Source organism: Eschrichtius robustus, chromosome 4, assembly GCF_028021215.1.
Source record: "Eschrichtius robustus isolate mEscRob2 chromosome 4, mEscRob2.pri, whole genome shotgun sequence".
NCBI lineage: Eukaryota > Metazoa > Chordata > Mammalia > Artiodactyla > Eschrichtiidae > Eschrichtius > Eschrichtius robustus.
This window is the reverse complement of record NC_090827.1, coordinates 132,752,187-132,771,579: the sequence shown is the minus strand read 5'-3', so window position 1 is coordinate 132,771,579 and position 19,393 is coordinate 132,752,187. Positions and strand designations below refer to the sequence as shown.

The 19,393-nt window shown below is 37.3% G+C and overlaps 1 protein-coding gene across 2 annotated transcripts in view; it reads left to right on the top strand.

Moving 5' to 3' along the window:
• Positions 1–3,699: 3,699 nt before the first annotated feature.
• The window catches only part of BBS7 (Bardet-Biedl syndrome 7), a 43,559-nt gene continuing 27,865 nt past the window's right edge, over positions 3,700–19,393 (top strand). Inside the window, exons 1-5 of one of the 2 annotated variants that reach the window (XM_068543381.1) lie at positions 3,700–3,908; positions 5,532–5,597; positions 8,136–8,198; positions 9,584–9,759; positions 17,446–17,632. In XM_068543381.1, the coding sequence (XP_068399482.1) occupies positions 3,873–3,908; positions 5,532–5,597; positions 8,136–8,198; positions 9,584–9,759; positions 17,446–17,632 (528 nt within the window). In that variant the 5' untranslated portion in view covers positions 3,700–3,872. The remainder of the gene's footprint in view (positions 3,909–5,531; positions 5,598–8,135; positions 8,199–9,583; positions 9,760–17,445; positions 17,633–19,393) is intronic. The other variant, XM_068543379.1, reaches the window with a different exon arrangement.

Below are 19,393 nucleotides of genomic sequence, written 5' to 3'. Positions count from 1 at the left end.
GTGGGAAGATTCGGTACTCACCGTCTTAGAATACCCTTTATCAGAAACTTGCAATCACTGGGACAGTGGATTGTGTACTTTGGAAACTATGCAGAGTTAAACAGATGACTCTTATAAACACTTTATGGAAAACAAAAAAACAGGAGGAGAAGCTCATAATTCTTCAATTTATAACCGACTGAAGTTTTTTTGGTATATTTCTTAACAGTCTTTTCCTATAATTGAAGTCATAGTATACACACAATTTGATATTCTTTTAAAATTATCATCCTGAGCACTTTCCACATTGCTATACAGCCTTCATTATTTTCACTTTCAATGGCTGCATAGTAGCCTGGAAAGTGGAGGGATGCAATACTCCCCTATTATTGGACAGTTAGGGTCCTACTTTAAATAATGCCTCGATCATGGCTTCTAACCTATTTTGTGTTGTTTTCATAGACTAAATATCCAGAATGGGGGTTATAGGTTAAAAATGTCACCCCATAATTTATAGATTTGGATATACATTACTAAGTTGCTTTTGAAAAGGGTTTTATTACTAGTTTGAAGCATCATGGATGATGAGAACACGCTCTCTCTACAGCATATAGTGGTATCATTTAAATTTATTTTCCAATTTGAAAGGCAAAAAAGGTATCTTGCTTTAATATTATTGATTACAAGTGAAGGTAACAAATTTCTATATGTTTGTTCAGCAGCCACCTTCTTTGTGTATGGTCTGTTCATGTTTTTCTTATTAGAATAATTATATTTCTTTTTTTTAATATTTGTATGAATTGTTTATTAAGATACTAACTGCACATATTTATCCTAAATTTTTTTGTTTTTTGTTTATAAATTTATTTATTTATTTATTTTTTGGCTGCGTTGGGTCTTCGTTGCTGTGCGCGGGCTTTCTCTAGTTGCATTGAGCGGGGGCTACTCTTTGTTGCAGTGTGCTGGCTTTTCATTTCAGTGGCTTCTCTTGTTGTGGAGCACAGGCTCTAGGTGTGCGGGCTTCAGTAGTTGTGGCACGTGGGCTCAGTAGTTGTGGTGCACGGGCTTAGTTGCTCCGCAACATGTGCGATCTTCCCGGACCAGGGCTCAAACCCATGTCCCCTGCATTGGCAGGCGGATTCTTAACCACTGCGCCACCAGGGAAGTCCTAAATTTTTTTGTTTTAAAATTTCTGTGACATATTGAAATGTCTAATCTTTGTTTTTCATATCTGTTTCTTCTTTGTGGCTTCTTCTATTCTTTTTAAGATGAAACAAATTCCTTTCTGTTATGGGCTGAATTGTGCCTCCCCCCCACCCCCCGGCCCCCACCAAATTCATATGTTGAAATCCTAACCCCCAGTACCTCAGAATGTGACTGTATTTGGAGAAAGGACCTTTAAAGAGATAATTAAGTTAAAGTTAGGTCACTAGGGTGGGCCTTTATCCTGCATGACTGATGGCCTTATTAGAGGAGGAGATTAGGACACAGACGAACACAGAAGGAAGACCATGTGAAGAAACAGGGAGAAGATGACCATCTACATGCCCAGGAGAAATGCCTCAGAGGATTGGTTTGGTTCCCTGCTGACAACTTGATTTTGTAATCCTAGCCTGTGAGATCATATAAGAAAATAAATTTCTGTTGTCTAAGCCACTCAGTTTGTACTACTTTATTATGGTGGCCCTATCTAACTAATACACCTTCCAACCCCCTAAATTCCATAGAATTCTATAACAATTATATTTTATCTCCTCTATGGCTTTATTTTTTCAATTTACTTCTAAAATTTATCTGTATTTTTGTTGAGTCTAAATTGATATTTTCTCCAAATTTCTACACATCTATACCATCTTCAGGCATTGTTGTCTATTTCAATACTGAGTTATTTTGGCCTCAGCAAAAGAATTGTCTGGAACATCCTGGGACCTAGGCAAAACCTTCTCAGATCTCTGTGTAGGAAATAATTTCTTTTCTTAAGAACCTCTTCTCAAGGGCTTAATTCTTGTTTCACAAACATTTGTGAACTCTCCCCTAGTAGACCACAGAAATCATTTGTGAACTCTCCCCAGTAGACCACAGAAACCACTTATTCATCTGTAGTATTTCTGTAGGCAGAGTGTGGTATGCACAAAGGAAGGACTGATGAAAGTGAGTCAAGGAAGGTCAGCTTTCAATCAGATCATGGGTCACTATAGGCCAGCAATAGTCAGAGGGTCCCTGAGGCCTTTTCGGGGGGGTCTGTGATTTTGAAGGTATTTTCATAACACTAAGATGCTACTTACCTTTTTCACTGTGTTGACATTTTTACTAAGGGTACAAAAGCAAGGTTGGTTAATACTGCTGGTACTTAAGCGTGGATCAAGGCCACACATTGATGGGAAACAAAGTTTCATGTAAAAATGTTCTTTATGAAAGCCTCTACTCTTAGTACATATCATTTTTATATTTTAATTCGGCCACGCCACGTGGCATGTGGGATCTTAGTTCCTCCACCAGGGATCGAACCTGGGCTCCCTGCAGTGGAAGGGCGGAGACTTAACCACTGGATCGCCAAGGAAGTCCGAGTACATACTCTGTGGGGTGACATGGGAAGTATGCATGAAGCATTTCTACTGAATACGGGAGTACATTAGTTGTTTCAAGGAAATGCACTTGTATGGTTATTTGAATTGCTAGCTGAACTTGCTGCTTTTTTCATGGAACACTTTTTTTGAAAGCACGACTGACAGACAAATTATGATTATTTAGACTTGGCATACACTTTCTTGTGAATTCAAGAAGGAAAACTATCATTTCAAGGAAAATAATTGACATTTGTTGCCAATGCTTCAAATTCAAGCTTTTAGGCATAAATTAGAATTTTTCAAAAATTTGTATCTGCCATCTGAGGTTGACAACTTTCCAACACTTGAAAACTTTTCTGATGGAATCTGTGATGATATTAACAAATGGACTTTTGAGGATGTTGTATAATGAAGCCACTTTCCACATTGCAACTAACTTTTCAAAAACTACCACTTGTTGAGTTTGGACCACATTTTCTTCATATACTTACAAAGAAACAAAAAACAACATATACCAATAGATTGTATGCAGAAGTAGATCTGGGACTCCCCTGTTCACTGTTCAGGTGAACAGTGAATAGATTTGCAAACAAAGCCAGTCTTTTTACTTTTCTTTATTTTGGAAAATAGTTATTTTTCATTAAAATATTTATATAATGAGTTCATTAGTTTTTTCAATATATATTTTAGAAACTTAGTTCTAATTTCTAATATGGTAAATATCAATAGATAATTCATATAACCAAAAGGTCTTTGGGGTCCTCAATAGTTTATATGAGTTTTGTAAAGGGCTCCTAGGGCCAAAAGTGTGAGAACTCCTATGCTGCTGTAAGCTAACTCCTATGGCGGTGAAACCTAATTCTTTCAGGGATCCTTTCTAGTGGCGGTGAAACAGGTCAGAATCTACCAGGGCTTCAAGTCAAGGCTCTACACAGAAAAGACTTACGACCTGGGGCTCAGGGCGGTGGCGGAGGCGTAGCCAAGACTGCGTCTCCGGTCTCCCTGGGAACCACCCTTCTCAGGTCTCCTGGACCTCGCCCTCCGTTCCTCTCCGCCTCTCATTGGAGCGTGTTAAGTCAGTGGGCGGTCTGTCGGTAGGGGGGTGGGGCTTCATTTCCATCCGGGGCCCTCTCGCAGGAGCGTACGGACGTCACGCAGGACGCCGCTGCCCTGACGCTCCGCCTTTGCATCCCCCACCGAGTCCTTAGTAGCTGGCGTTGGCCCTCAGGTGGGAAGCGAGCTTTTTCCCTTCGGAGGCCTGGGGTCCCGCAGCCTCTACCCCACCTGTCCTGGCCTGGCGCTGCCCAGCGCGTCCGTGCCTCCGTCATGGATCTGAATTTAAACCGAGCGGATTATTTACAGGTAAACCTGAGGGGTTGGGGCGGTCGCTGCGCGGGGTGAGCTGCGCTCCCTGAGAGGATTCGATCCTTCCACTGGCGTCTGTTGGCGTGTCTCGGCGCCGACGCGGCGGCACAGGAGCGGATCTGGGTGCCACCCTCCAGACACCTTGCCCACGGGCAACTCCGGCTTGTTGGTGACGGTCCACGGGGACTTGGAAAGAGGGAGCCCGCGCCCCCGCGGTGCTGGCGTCTGCCAGGTCCTGAAGATGCTCCGAATGTCCTGATGCGCTCCCGGATTCCTCCCCGGGGCCCTTCTCCTCCTCCCCGGCTGCAGCTTCTAACTCCCTGATCTCCATCTGTACCCAGTCCCTTCTGCGCAGCGCCAGATACCTGTTTCTTACTGTGAGCTGGACCCCACGAGCCAGATCATAATAAAAGCAGAGACAGCCGTTTTCGAGCGTCTAGTTTATTCTCAGATCTTAACACACGTACATATATTTAATCCTCATAAAAATTCCCAGAGTAGGTACATGAGGATCAAGGGGCTCAGAGAAAGTGATTTACACGATAGCGAAAAGGATGGAGTTCCTATTTGAAACAAAGTCTCTGACTCCAGAGCTTGTGTTCCTTCTGTTACACCACCCTGCCTCTCGGTATTTCAGCCCTAGACTTTCTCTCCTTCTCCATCTCCTTTTTCAGTAATCCTGTTTTGGCTAATGGTACAAATGTTTGTCCTGTCACTTTCCTTGAGAGTCATGCTAGGTACTTCCCACCTTAATATCTTCCATATCCATCTGGTCACCACATTTTGCTGCTTCTATCTCATGAATCTGTCCCATTTGCTCCCTCCATCTCTGTTACCCCTAGTTCAGTCCTCATCTTCTCTTGCTTGGATAATTGAAATAGCTCCTAGCCTCCAGCTTACCTCCCTCCAAGCAATCCGTCACATCATTGCTAGATTGATGTTTCAAAAATACGAATCAGATTAAACTTTAATACTACTCCCTAGAATACGGAATTAAAGGATAGACCTATACTATATGTAAATTCTTTCGTGGTCTGTTGTCTCCTCCAGTTTCTCTCTCTTTGGTCCCATTCTCCTGCCCTAACCATGCACCACTAGTGACAGTGCCCTGCTGAGCAAACCGTGCTGTTTTCATCTTCTGTACCTTTTGTAAAATAATCTTCATCATCAGTTAGATTGGATGTCATTGTCATCAGCATGGTGGTATTTTAGCTAAAATCTTTTATGTTTCATTTTCAATAATAACGAATCTATTTCCAAAGATTTTAAATTACAAACACACTTTAACAACTGTATGAAGTTGTAAAAGAAGGCTTGTAGAAATATTTTTTTGGTGTGAAGTATCTTACCAGTAATGCCACGTTATTATTTTTGACTTGACAACTTTATAGCATAAATTTTACTATTTTTGATTGTTTCCTGTATTCTGACTTTTGTAGCATATTTCATTAGAAAATAAGTTCGTTGCTGATAATAATTATTTCATATCACTAATTAATTGCAATAAAAAAACTAAGGCCTACTATGATTAGAATCTACTGGTCCTTTTAATCTCTGATTTAATAACTTCAAATTAGTGTATCAGAAATCACTCACCAGGCAGCTGATGTGTTTCCTTAGGTGGGAGTGACCTCTCAGAAGACTATGAAGCTACTTCCTGCTTCAAGATATAGAGCCACACAAAAGGTAACGTAGAGATACTGATTTCTCCATATCTCTTCAGCTCTGACAGAGGAGAGGTTTATATTTCCTCCATTATTGATAAGTTTTTTTTTAAATTCCAAGGCTAAAATGGAAATGAATTTCTTTTCATTTGAACAGAGATTGGAATACCAAGGGACATTTATAGACAGTAAGTTTCTTGGACATTATAATTATTATGTACAATTAGTAAATAGTATAAGCAAACTAGTTGAAAACCATATTCCATTTTTCTGGTAATAACTTACCCTGTGTGTATCTGTGTGTGCCAGATTGCGTATATGAAAAAAGAAATAAAAAAACACAATAGATTGTAGAGAAAATGCTTTTTAAAAACTTTATCATATTTTTAAGAGTAATTAAATATATTGATGTTAATCTTTACATTTAACTAACAATATTGATTATTTTTATAGAAATATTAATCCTGTGATTTCCATAAGACAATTATAATTTCTTGGTAGACTAGTAGGATATTTTAATAGCTGCAAAATAAATACAGTATTCCTATATATTAACATTTTATCAGGATAAATCAACAGATTTTTGATTGTCATTTATTGTATTTACTCAACTAGAGCAACACTTCTCAAACTTTTTGGTCTCAGGACTCTTCTACACTTTTTTTTTAAAAGGTCATTTTATTATTTTATTTATTTTTTATTGAAATATAGTTGGTGTACAATATTATATGTTACAGGTGTACAATAATTACAGGTGATTCATAATTTTTCAAGGTTATATTCCATTTACAGTTATTATAAAATATTGGCTATATTCCCTGTGTTATACTGTATATCCTTGTAGCTTATTTTATACATAGTAGTTTGTATCTTTTAATCCCCTACTCCTGTGTTGCCCCTCCTCCTTCCCTCTCCCCACTGGTAACCACTGGTAGTTTGTTTTCTATATCTGTGAGTCTGCTACTTTTTTTTTTTAATATTCACTAGTTTGTTGTATTTTTTTAGATTCCACATACAAATGTTATCATACAGTTTGTCTTTCTCTGTCTGACTTATTTCACTTAGCATAATGCCCTCCAAGTCCATCCATGTTGTTGCAAAAGGCAAAATTTCATTCTTTTTTATGGCTGAGTAGTATTCTTTATCCATCATCTGTTGACGGATGCTTAGGTTCCTTCCATATCTTGGCAATTGTAAGTAATGCTGCTGTGAACATTAGGGTGCATGTATCTTTTGGAATTCATGGTTTTGTTTTTTTTTTGGATATATACCCAGGAGTGACATTGCTGGGTCATATGGTAGTTCTATTTTTAGTTGTTTGAGGAACCTCCCTACTGTTCTCCTCTGTGGCTGCACCAATTTACATTCCCACCAACAGTGTATGAGGGTCTCCCTTTTCTGCACATCCTTGCCAACATTTGTTATTTGTGTTCTTTTTGATGATAGCCATTGTGACTGGTGTGAGGTGATATCTCATTGTGGTTTTGATTTGCATTTCCCTGATGATTAGCTTTCCCTGATGATTAGTGGTGTTGAGCATCTTTTCATGTGCCTGTTGGCCGTCTGCATTTCCTCTTTGGAAAAATGTCTGTTCAGGTCTTCTGCCCATTTTTTAATCAGGTTGTTTGTTATTTTTTATGTTAAGTTGTATGAGCTGCTTACATATTTTGGATATTAACCCCTTATTGGTCTTATTATTTGCAAATATTTTCTCCCATTCGATAGGTTGTCTTTTCATTTTTTTGATGGTTTCCTTTGCTTTGCAAAAGCTTTTAAGTTTAATTAGGTAAATCAACTATACGTCAATAAAAATAAAAAATAAAAAGTTTTAAAAATATCAACTAGGTCTGTCACAACCTCATTTTGATAATTTTTTTTTATATATAAATTTATTTATTTTTGGCTACATTGGGTCTTTGTTGCTGCGTGCAGGCTTTCTCTAGTTGCGGTGAGTGGAGGCTACTCTTCGCTGTGGTGTGCGGGCTTCTCATTGCGGTGGCTTCTCTTGTTGCAGAGCATGGGCTCTAGGCGCGCAGGCTTCAGTAGTTGTGGCACTCAGGCTCAGTAGTTGTGGCTCGCGGGCTCTAGAGCTCATGCTCAGTAGTTGTGGCGCATGGGCTTAGCTGCTCCGTGACATGTGGGATCTTCCCGGACCAGGGCTCAAACCCGTGTCCCCTTCATTTGCAGGCGGACTCTTAACCACTGCGCCACCAGGGAAGTGCCTGATAATGTTTTAAAAGTTAATCTTAAAATGTTCTTATGCTCCAGTTAAGGGAAAAAAAAAAATTGCCTCTTTGCCATTTCTGTCTCTATTTTCTTGTTCTGTTTACCTTGTAGGAACAGAACAGAAAGCCAGCTACTTCCATAACAATTCTTCATAGCCTTCTCTTTGGCCCTTTCTTACAATTCTTTGGTGGATATTTTTTGTGGGGATGTCTTTACTAGATTTTCTGATCTCTAGTTTTAAAATCATAATTTATATATTGAGAATCTTGTTTTCCCCATATAAGTTAGTAGGGCATAATAACAGTAATTTTAGATTCTCTTCAATCTCTTACAGGTGGTTGTTGGAGATCATGATGGAGTAGTTATGTGCTTTGGCATGAAGAAGGGAGAAGCAGTGGTATGTGTACCTTTTGAATACTCCTACATTAAAATTTTTTCTAAAGCATAATGAAAAATAGGTTGAGGGAAGTAGTCATATGAAGTATGAGGCTACAGGCAGCATGAGAGTCATTTGCTAGCCGTTTGTAAAACATCTTTGACAGCCTGGGGTGATATACTAGTTTTTTATGCTGTGTAACAAGTTACCTCAAATTTAGGGGCTTAAAAGGAAACACATTTATTATCTCACGGGACAGGAGTCCAAGCTCGAGGCCTCATGTGCCTGCAACACAGGTACAGCCGGGCTCTGTTTCTTTCTGGAGCTCAGGGTCCTGTTCCAAGCCCATGTAGTTGTTGGAAGAATCCAGTTCTTTACTGTTGTTGGACTGAGGTCCCCACTTTATTGCTGTCCGTAAGCCAGGGCCTGCTTTCAGCATCCTGAGGCCCCCCACAGTTCCTTGCCATGCGCTCTTCTCACAGGCCTTCTCACAACATGGTGAACTGCTTCTTCAGGCCAATAGGGAAATCTGTCCAGTCTGCTAAGATGGAGTCTTATATAACAGTGTAACATGGACGTGACCATCGCATCACCTTTGCCACTTAATATAGCCTAACCAAGGAAGTGAGTTTTACATCATCATATTCCCAGATCATAGTTTACAAGTGATGGGTCTGAGATGTGAACTCTTATATTCATTCTACATTATATGAAATTTGCAAAAAGATGAAGAAGGTAGAAACTATCAGAAACTCAGTGTTTCCATTGTTCATATATCCTTCCAGATATTTTATTCTCTGTGTATAAGTCATTGACGGTGAAGGGAAGAAACTGATGCCAATAATAAAATAGAAAATAACGAGGAATAAACTAAGGATGCAAATATTTCCAATTAAATAGAGAGATATGAAGTTATATGCTCAGGTTTTCAGTAAATTCTACAGTCCTTTATTTATACTACTAAAATTTATAAAATTGTAAGGGAACCAGGAGAGACTAGTTTTAAAAAGATGATTAAGGTATAAAAACATGTCCACTGGAACCAGCTGAGGAATCTTGGTAAAATGCAGATTCTCATTCAGTAGCTCTGGGGTTGGGCCTGAGAGTCTGCATTTCTAATAAGGCAAGTTACGCTAATGCTGCTGCTTAGCGAACCCTGCTTGGAGTTGCAAGAGTTTAGATTTTAATGATGTCATTGAAATGCAACGTGTGTGGGAATAAACGTTGCAAAGTTTGAAGATATTTAGCAAAAAACCCAGAAGACCACTGGATACATTTGTATCTAAAGGTGTTCCTATTTAGAACTATAATATTTTGTAAGTTTAAAATCACAGCATTTTTTATGGTAAAAGAAAATACTTGGAATAAATTTGTGTACTTAATTTTTTCCTCAATGATTTTTGCAGACAGTCTTCAAGACTTTACCTGGGCAGAAGATTGCAAGATTGGAACTAGGAGGGGTTCTTAACACGCCCCAGGAGAAAATTTTTATTGCTGCAGGATCTGAAATCAGAGGCTTCACAAAGAGAGGAAAACAGTTTCTCTCTTTTGAAACAAACCTCACTGAAAGCATTAAAGCTATGTATGTTTATTCTCTTTTTTATTTTTACATATCCATTTACAATATTTTGGATAGGTGACAGACATCAGATTAAGTATCACATCTTAGTAGGTTATCTGGGAAATAATTAAAGACACTTTATTAGTTGGAAATTAAATTTGACCTGGAGTCAATACAGAATCAATTGGGTGTTGAAATCTTATCTTTTTAAGACATTTATAGTATTTATAGCTTCATTTTTGACTAATTAGTTCAGTTACGATTCATCATCAAAGTATAAAAGAAGTGAAAGAAAATCTCCAGATATTTAGGTTCCTGTTGCTTTGCTGTCTCTGGTAGTTCTGATTTTGAGGTAGCATCATTTTGTTAAAAGGCTGGCCATCAAAGTTAATGACTACCAAAAAGGTATAATTTCAGGTGAGTCAGGTAAGACTCTAAGAGAAAAATAACTTCCTTAATGGCTTCCTGTTATGTGAAATTTTGCAATTAAAATTTTAGTTTTTGAATCATGGAGAACTGGAAGAGGCTTTAAAGTTTATCTAATCCACTGTTCTTGAAACCTGCTACTTAGGAGAATCCCTTGGAAGCTTTAAACAATAGATTCCTTGTCCTACCTCATACCTGCAGAATCAGAATTATTAGGAGTAGGTTAAAAGAACAGTTTTTCATTTGAATCCTATGCAGCCATGTTATATAAGCAGCCAGACCTTGGTTTGGAAACTACTGATCCAGAGTTCTATTAATGTATAGCTGTCCTATGTAATTCTGTATAATGCACAGCACGTGTCCTGATGTCTGGGCTATAAAACTTAGGTTTGGTGAGATTAGATAAGAATTAAACAGTGGCAAATGGAAGTAATTTCAGTGGCTTAATAAGAATATTGTTCTTTTGAAATGCTTTTCTAGATAGACATGGCCAGTGATAATTGTGAAATACTAAAACAAAAGTAGCTAATTATTAGCATACCTCCACATTCAGAAAGGTATATGGGTTGAGGTATGAGGAAGCTAAGGAGTTTCCCAGCCAATAGCCTCTTTAGCTAGTTTCTTAAATGTTTTTACTGGAGTGGCAGAGGTAGGATGGAAAGGTTCTTTACTCAGTTTTTGAAAATTTATTATCTGAATCTCCACATTGATAAGGTTGCGTGGGAAAACAAGATTATAACTTGACAATATTCAGTAAGAAAACTGACCACTTATAAAATTGATTACCACTCATTAATCCTTCCCTGCTTATAATGCAGATGGATTTGAAAATGAAATTTCAAATCTTATAAGAGATTTAGAATTTCACTAAGTTGATAAAAATTATATTAAGAGAACTTTTCATTTATTTATTTATTTTAAACAGCAGGTTCTTATTAGTTATCTATTTTATACATATTAGTGTATATACGTCAAACCCAATTCATCCCACCACCACCAGCCCCCCGCTACTTTTCCCCCTTGGTATCCATACGTTTGTTCCCTACATCTGTGTCTCTATTTCTGCCCTGCAAACCGGTTCATCTGTACCATTTTTCTAGGTTCCACATATATGCGTTAATATACGATATTTGTTTTTCTCTTTCTGACTTACTTCACTCTGTATGACAGTCTCTAGATCCATCCACCTCTCTACAAATGACCCAATTTCGTTCCTTTTTATGGCTGAGTAATATTCCGTTGTATATATGTACCACATCTTCTTTATCCATTCATCTGCTGATGGGCATTTAGGTTGCTTCCATGACCTGGCTATTGTAAATAGTGCTGCAATGAACATTGGGGTGCATGTGTCTCTTTGAATTATGGTTTTCTCTGGGTATATGCCCAGTAGTGGGATTGCTGGGTCATATGGTAATTCTATTTTTAGTTTTTTAAGGAACCTCCATACTGTTCTCCATAGTGGCTGTATCAATTTACATTCCCACCAACAGTGCAAGAGGGTTCCCTTTTCTCCACACCCTCTCCAGCATTTGTTTTTTGTAGATTTTCTGACGATGCCCATTCTAACTGGTGTGAGGTGATAGCTCATTGTAGTTTTGATTTGCATTTCTATAATAATTAGTGATGTTGAGCAGCTTTTCATGTGCTTCTTGGCCATCTGTATGTCTTCTTTGGAGAAATGTCTACTTAGGTCTTCTGCCCATTTTTGGATTGGGTTGTTTGTTTTTTTAATATTGAGCTGCATGAGCTGTTTATATATTTTGGAGATTAATCCTTTGTCCATTGATTCATGTGCAAATATTTTCTCCCATTCTGAGGGTTGTCGTTTTGTCTTGTTTGTAGTTTCCTTTGCTTTGCAAAAGCTTTTAAGTTTTATTAGGTCCCATTTGTTTGTTTTCGTTTTTATTTCCATTACTCTAGGAGGTGGATCAAAAAAGATCTTGCTGTGATTTATGTCAAAGAGTGTTCTTCTTATGTTTTCCTCTAAGAGTTTTTTTTTTTTTTTTAATTTAGGAGAATCTCTGCTTTCCGAGGCCTTTATTATTTATATTTATATTTTTGGGTGTGTTGGGTCTTTGTTTCTGTGTGAAGGCTTTCTCTAGTTGCGGCAAGTGGGGGCCACTCTTCATCGCGGTGCGCGGGCCTCTCACTGTCATGGCCTCTCTTGTTGCGGAGCACAGGCTCCAGACGCGCAAGCTCAGTAGTTGTGGCTCACGGGCCTAGTTGCTCCGCGGCATGTGGGATCTTCCCAGACCAGGGCTCGAACCCGTGTCCCCTGCATTGGCAGGCAGATTCTCAACCACTGCGCCACCAGGGAAGCCCTCCTCTAAGAGTTTTATAGCATCCGGTCTTACATTTAGGTCTCTAATCCATTTTGAGTTTATTTTTGTGTATGGCATTAGGGAGTGTTCTAATTTCATTCTTTTACATGTAGCTGTCCAGTTTTCCCAGCACCACTTACTGAAGAGACTGTCTTTTCTACATTGTATATCCTTGCCTCCTTTGTCATAGATTAGTTGACCATAGGTGTGTGGGTTTATCTCTGGACTTTCTATCCTGTTCCGTTGACCTATATTTCTGTTTTTGTGCCAGTACCACATTGTCTTGATTACTGTAGCTTTGTAGTATAGTCTGAAGTCAGGGAGTCTGATTCCTCCAGGTCCGTTTTTTTCCCTCAAAACTGCTTTGGCTATTCGGGGTCTTTTGTGTCTCCATACACATTTAAAAAATTTTTGTTCTATTTCTGTAAAAAATGCCACTGGTAATTTGATAGGGATTACATTGAATCTGTAGTTTGCCCTGGGTAGTATAGTCATTTTCACAATATTGATTCTTCCAATCCATGAACATGGTGTATCTCTCCATCTGTTGGTATCATCTTTAATTTCTTTCATCAGTGTCTTATACTTCTCTGCATACAGGTCTTTTACCTCCTTAGGTAGCTTTATTCCTAGGTATTTTATTCTTTTTGTTGCAATGATGAATGGGATTGTTTCCTTAACTTCTCTTTCTGATCTTTTGTTGTTAGTGTATAGGAATGCAAGAGATTTCTGTGCATCAATTTTGTATCCTGCAACTTTACCAAATTCATTGATTAGCTCTGGTAGTTTTCTGGTGGCATCTTCAGGATTCTCTATGTATAGTATCATGTCATCCGCAAACAGTGACAGTTTTACTTCTTCTTTTCCAATTTGTATTCCTTTTATTTCTTTTTCTTCTCTGATTGCCGTGGCTGGGACTGCCAAAACTGTGTTGAATAATAGTGGCAAGAGTGGCCATCCTTGTCTTGTTCCTGATCTTAGAGGAAATGCTTTCAGTTTTTCACCATTGAGAATGATGTTTGCTGTGGGTTTGTCATTTATGGCGTTTATTATGTTGAGGTAAGTTCCCTCTGTGCCCACTTTCTGGAGAGTTTTTGTCATAAATGGATGTTGAATTTTGTCAAAAGCTTTTTCTGCATCTATTGAGATGATCATATGGTTTTTTTTTTTTTTGATCATATGGTTTTTCTCCTTCAATTTGTTAATATGGTGTATCACATTGATTGATTTGCATATATTGAAGAATCCTTGCATCCCTGGGATAACTTCCACTTGATCATGGTGTATGATCCTTTTAATGTGTTGTTGGATTCTGTTTACTAGTAATTTGTTGAGGATTTTTGCACTACATTCATCAGTAATATTGGTCTGTAATTTTCTTTTTTTGTAGTATCTTTGGTTTTGGTATCAGGGTGATGGTGGCCTCATAGAATGAATTTTTTGGAAGAGTTTGAGAAGGATGAGTGTTAGCTCTTCTCTAAATGTTTGATAGAATTCACCTGTGAAGCCATCTGGTCCTGGACTTTTGTTTGTTGGAAGATTTTTAATCACAGTTTCAATTTCATTACTTGTGATTGTTCTGTTCATATTTTCTATTTCTTCCTGGTTCAGTGTTGGAAGGTTATACCTTTCTAAGGATTTGTCCATTTCTTCCAGGTTGTCCATTTTATTGGCATAGAGTTGTTTGTAGTAGTCTCTTATGATGCTTTGTATTTCTGTGGTGTCCATTGTAACTTCTCCTTTTTCATTTCTGATTTTATTGATTTGAGTCCTCTCCCTCTTCTTCTTGAGGAGTCTGGCTAAAGGTTTATCAATTTTGTTTATCTTCTCAAAGAACCAGCTTTTAATTTTATTGATCTTTGCTATTGTTTTCTTTGTTTCTATTTCATTTATTTCTGCTCTGGTCTTTAAGATTTCTTTCCTTCCACTAACTTTGGGTTTTGTTTGTTCTTCTTTCTCTAGCTCCTTTAGGTGTAAAGTTAGATTGTTTATTTGAGGTTTTTCTTGTTTCTTGAGGTAGGCTTCTATAGCTATAAACTTCCCTCTTAGAACTGCGTCTGCTGCATCCCATAGGTTTTGGGTCGTCGTGTTTTCATCGTCATTTGTCTCTAGGTATTTTTTGATTTCCTCTTTGATTTCTTCAGTGATCTCTTGGTTATTAAGTAGTGTATTGTTTAGCCTCCATGTGTTTGTGTTTTTTACATTTTTTTCCTGTAATTGACTTCTAATCTCATAGCGTTGTGGTTGGAAAAGATGCTTGATATGATTTCAGTTTTCTTAAATTTACTGAGGCTTGATTTGTGACCCAAGATGTGATCTATCCTGGAGAATGTTCCGTGCGCACTTGAGGAGAACGTGTAATCTGCTGTTTTTGGATGGAATGTCCTATAAAAATCAGTTAAATCTATCTGGTCTATTGTGTCAGTTAAAGCTTGTGTTTCCTTATTAATTTTCTGTGTGGATGATCTGTCTGTTGGTGTAAGTGAGGTGTTAAAGTCCCCCACTATTATTGTGTTACTGTTGATTTTCTCTCTTATAGCTGTTAGCAGTTGCCTTATCTATTGAGGTGCTCCTATGTTGGGTGCATATATATTTATAATTGTTATATCTTCTTGGATTAATCCCTTCATCATTATGTAGTGTCCTTCCTTGTCTCTTGTAACATTCTTTATTTTAAAAAGTCTATTTTATCTCATATGAGTATTGCTACTCCAACTTTCCTTTGATTTCCATTTGCATGGAATATCTTTTTCCATCCCCGCACTTTGTCTGTATGTGTTCCTAGGTCTGAAGTGGGTCTCTTATAGGCAGTATATATGGGTCTTGTTTTTGTATCCATTCAGCAAGCCTGTGTCTTTTGGTTGGAGCATTTAATCCACTCACGTTTAAGGTAATTATCGATATGTATGTTCCTATGACCATTTTCTTAATTGTCATGGGTTTATTTTTGTAGGTCCTTTTCTTCTCTTGTGTTTCCCACTTAGAGAAGTTCTTTTAGCATTTGTTGTAGAGCTGGTTTGGTGGTGCTGAATTCTCTTAGCTTTTGCTTGTCTGTAAAGCTTTTGATTTCTCCATCGAACCTGAATGAGATCCTTGCTGGGTAGAGTAATCTTGGTTGTAGGTTCTTCCCTTTCATCACTTTAAATATATCTTGCCACTCCGTTCTGGCCTGTAGAGCTTCTGCTGAGATATCAGCTGTTAACCTTATGGGAGTTCCCTTGTATGTTATTTGTCATTTTTTCCTTGTTGCTTTCAATAATTTTTCTTTTTCTTTAGTTTTTGCCAATTTGATTACTGTGTGTCTCAACGTATTTCTCCTTGGGTTTATCCTGCCTGGGACTCTCTGTGCTTCCTGGACTTGGGTGGCTATTTCCTTTCCCATGTTAGGGAAGTTTTCGACTATAATCTCTTCAAATATTTTCTTGGGTCCTTTCTCTCTCTCTTCTCCTTCTGGGACCCCTATAATGTGGATATTGTTACGTTTAATGTTGTCCCAGAGGTCTCTTAGGCTGTCTTCATTTCTTTTCATTCTTTTTTCTTTATTCTGTTCTGCAGCAGTGAATTCCACCATTCTGTCTTCCAGGTCACTTATCCGTTCTTCTGCCTCAGTTATTCTTCTATTGATTCCTTCTAGTGTAGTTTTCATTTCAGTTATTGTATTGTTCATCTCTGTTTGTTTGTTCTTTAATCCTTCTAGGTCTTTGTTAAACATTTCTTGCATCTTCTCAATCTTTGCCTCCATTCTTTTTCCGAGGTCCTGGATCATCTTCACTATCATTATTCTGAATTCTTTTTCTGGAAGGTTGCCTATCTCCACTCCATTTAGTTGTTTTTCTGGGGTTTTTCTTGTTCCTTCATCTGGTACATAGGTCTCTGCCTTTTCATCTTGTTTATCTTTCTATGAATGAGGTTTTCCTTCCACAGGCTGCAGAATTGTAGTTCTTCTTGCTTTTGCTGTCTGCCCTCTATTAAGAGAACTTCTGAAATCGTATGCAGAGCCACAAAGTGAATCCATTTGAAGAATAATTGAAGAAGAGAAAATCAATGAGGATCATTATAGGATATGGAATAATTTTAGTATCAAAAAATTTTTTAAATAGACCTTAGAGGAGATGTGGAAAAATAGGTGAAACCGTCAAATAAATACCCTCTTTATGATCACGTGGTGATAGCTATCTAGAAGTGAAGATAATATACTAGTATATAGTTTTTGTCGAAAATGTTAGCTCCCCAGTGAAAACTTGATTCATTCTAAGAATTATAACATAGTTGTGATTCTTTATCTAAATTTTGTTAAATATAATTTGAAATGAACTTATTATTTCTTTTCTCAAGTTAAAATTCTAATGAAGTCATTTTTTCCACTGTTTGTTATTTAGTTTCAAGTAGATTCAGTTCAAATAGCCTTATTCTATTCAGTGTGGTAGTAAGAAAGCTCACTGTAGAGTTAAAAACTGAGTTGCAGTCCAATCTACTGTCTACTAGTTCCGTGCCTTTATGCAAGTTACTTAACATTTTATTACTCTCCTTAAGGGATGATAATGGTCCCTAGTTTATAGAGTTACGAGGATTGAACTAATACATGTAAGTCACTTAGGACAGTGCTTGGCACACAGTACACATTCAAAAAAGTTACTTTTTGATTTATTAATTGTCTTCAGATATAGACAATTAATATTACCATTATCTTGTCTTTGTTTTCAGTTTTTCTGAGCTCAATTTTTGAGAAGCCTGAGGCCTGTAGAACCTCATTTTCAGCTTTCAAAATCATTGCTTTACCAAAAGGCTAGAAATTAAGTGGGAGAAATGAAAACAAAAAGTGTCCTCTGAGTCTGTGATAAAATCATAGTAAACTGTATATAATAAACTTTTATTTTCATCTCTGAAAATAATTCAGGAGCTTCCTATGCTAATTTTTTTAAATGTTGATATCTTAAATTACTTTTTATATTCTCAGGCACATATCTGGCTCAGACCTTTTTCTCAGTGCAAGTTACATCTATAACCATTATTGTGACTGCAAAGACCAACATTATTACCTTTCTGGAGACAAAATCAATGACGTCATCTGCCTTCCAGTGGAAAGAGTACTTCGTGATGTACCAGTGTTGGCCTGCCAGGACAGAGTACTCAGAGTTTTACAGGTTGCTGTTATTTGCATTTTTATAGTTTTTCATACTTTAGGTAAAAAATTATTGCTGAACAGTGTATACTTGAGATAAATTACTTTAGTGACTACTACCACTTTAAGTATCTTAAAATTATATCTTGAAGAATTTTTTTAATATTTTAATTGACAAACTAATTTTTATTTTTTTTACTTGAGGCAAATGTGTAGAAATCTTTGACAAGTTTTTAGAGAGGCATATATGGAAGAAAGGACACTTTTCTCCCCACACATAATATCTGAGTTAGTACAGTAAGAATCTAATGCCTTTGCTACAGGGAACCCTTCCTAGCTTTTCCTTTTTTTTTTTTTTATTTCCTCCATCACCCTCCCCTCTCCCAAAAAATCAAATTAAAGGAGGAAATTGTGTTGGGGAGAGTGTGTTAGGCTTTAACAGGAGAGAGTTGAGATCAGGGTTGTATCATTTGAATTTACCCAGCATTTATGACAGTATGTTGAACAGAATAAGCACTCAGTAAATGTTTGAAAAAGCATCTACTATCTTTATATTTCTATTAAAAACCATGATTGGCTAAAACAACTACTTAAGGCCATTGTTATTAGTAGTACTAATTACAACTGTCTTTTTGAAAGTGACTTTTTTTTTTGGCCGCACCACACGGCTTGCAGGATCTTAGTTCCCAGACCAGGGATTGAACCCAGACCCTTGGCAGTGAAAGCGCTGAGTCCTAACCACTGGACCAGCGGGGAATACCAAAAGTGACTTTCAATAAAAAAGATGTACCCTCTCTCTCTTTCTCTCTCTCTCTGTCTCTCTGTCTCTCTCTCTCTGTCTCTCTCTCTGTCTCTCTCTGTCTCTGTCTCTCTCTCTGTCTCTCTCTCTCTCTCTCACACATACACACACACACACCCCAGGACCCATAAAACAAAGTTTAGATGTAAATAACATATAACAAGTGGATTAATTGGATCAAAATTTAGGATGATAGTGCAATTGAACAAAAAGTCTAGCTGTTTATTCTGTGCCACCAAAGGCTATCTCACTCTTTGGAATTTCATAGTTAGATGGCCTGTCTTGGCACCAGCCCTTTTATAGAAGATGAAATCCAGTGGTTCTATGAAGTTCTTTTTTTTTTTCTCTATGGGGAATTAAAGTAATGTTCAAGGTTCACTCTAGGGGCATGAATGATTAATTTCTCCCCCAGCCTATGCTCCCAAATATGAGTTGTTTGAATAAGGCTTTTAACAAGTTGGCTCACACCCGTTTAGAAATTGATCTGGCTGAATTCTAGGATTCTGCTTTGTTTAACAAGAGATCCATATGCTAATTGTAAAAAAAAAAAAAATCACTAAGGTTTTGTGGAAAGTAAAAAGTTGAAGTCTTTCCTCTGCCCTACACACTTTTCCCCTACTCCCCCTCTGCCTTTGTAGGCAATCCGTTACCCCAAAGGTAGCCTTTTTAGAGTTTTGTGTGTATTCTTTTGTGTTTATATAGTTACATATAGATATCTGTGAATTTTTAATGTTTTTTTAAATAAAATATAAAGCATATGGCTCTTATATATTCTATATATATTTAAAATTTTTAAACAATAATGGTATACCAGATTTACTGTAATTTTGCCAATGTTTTTTCATTGAGTGATTTATCATATTTTTTCTATGTGAATTTAATACTTCTACCTCATTCTTTAACAGCTTCACAAATACTATTCACAAATACTTTGCATTATAAATGACAAAATTGAAAAAAAGACAAATAAAAGGATTTAGCTGT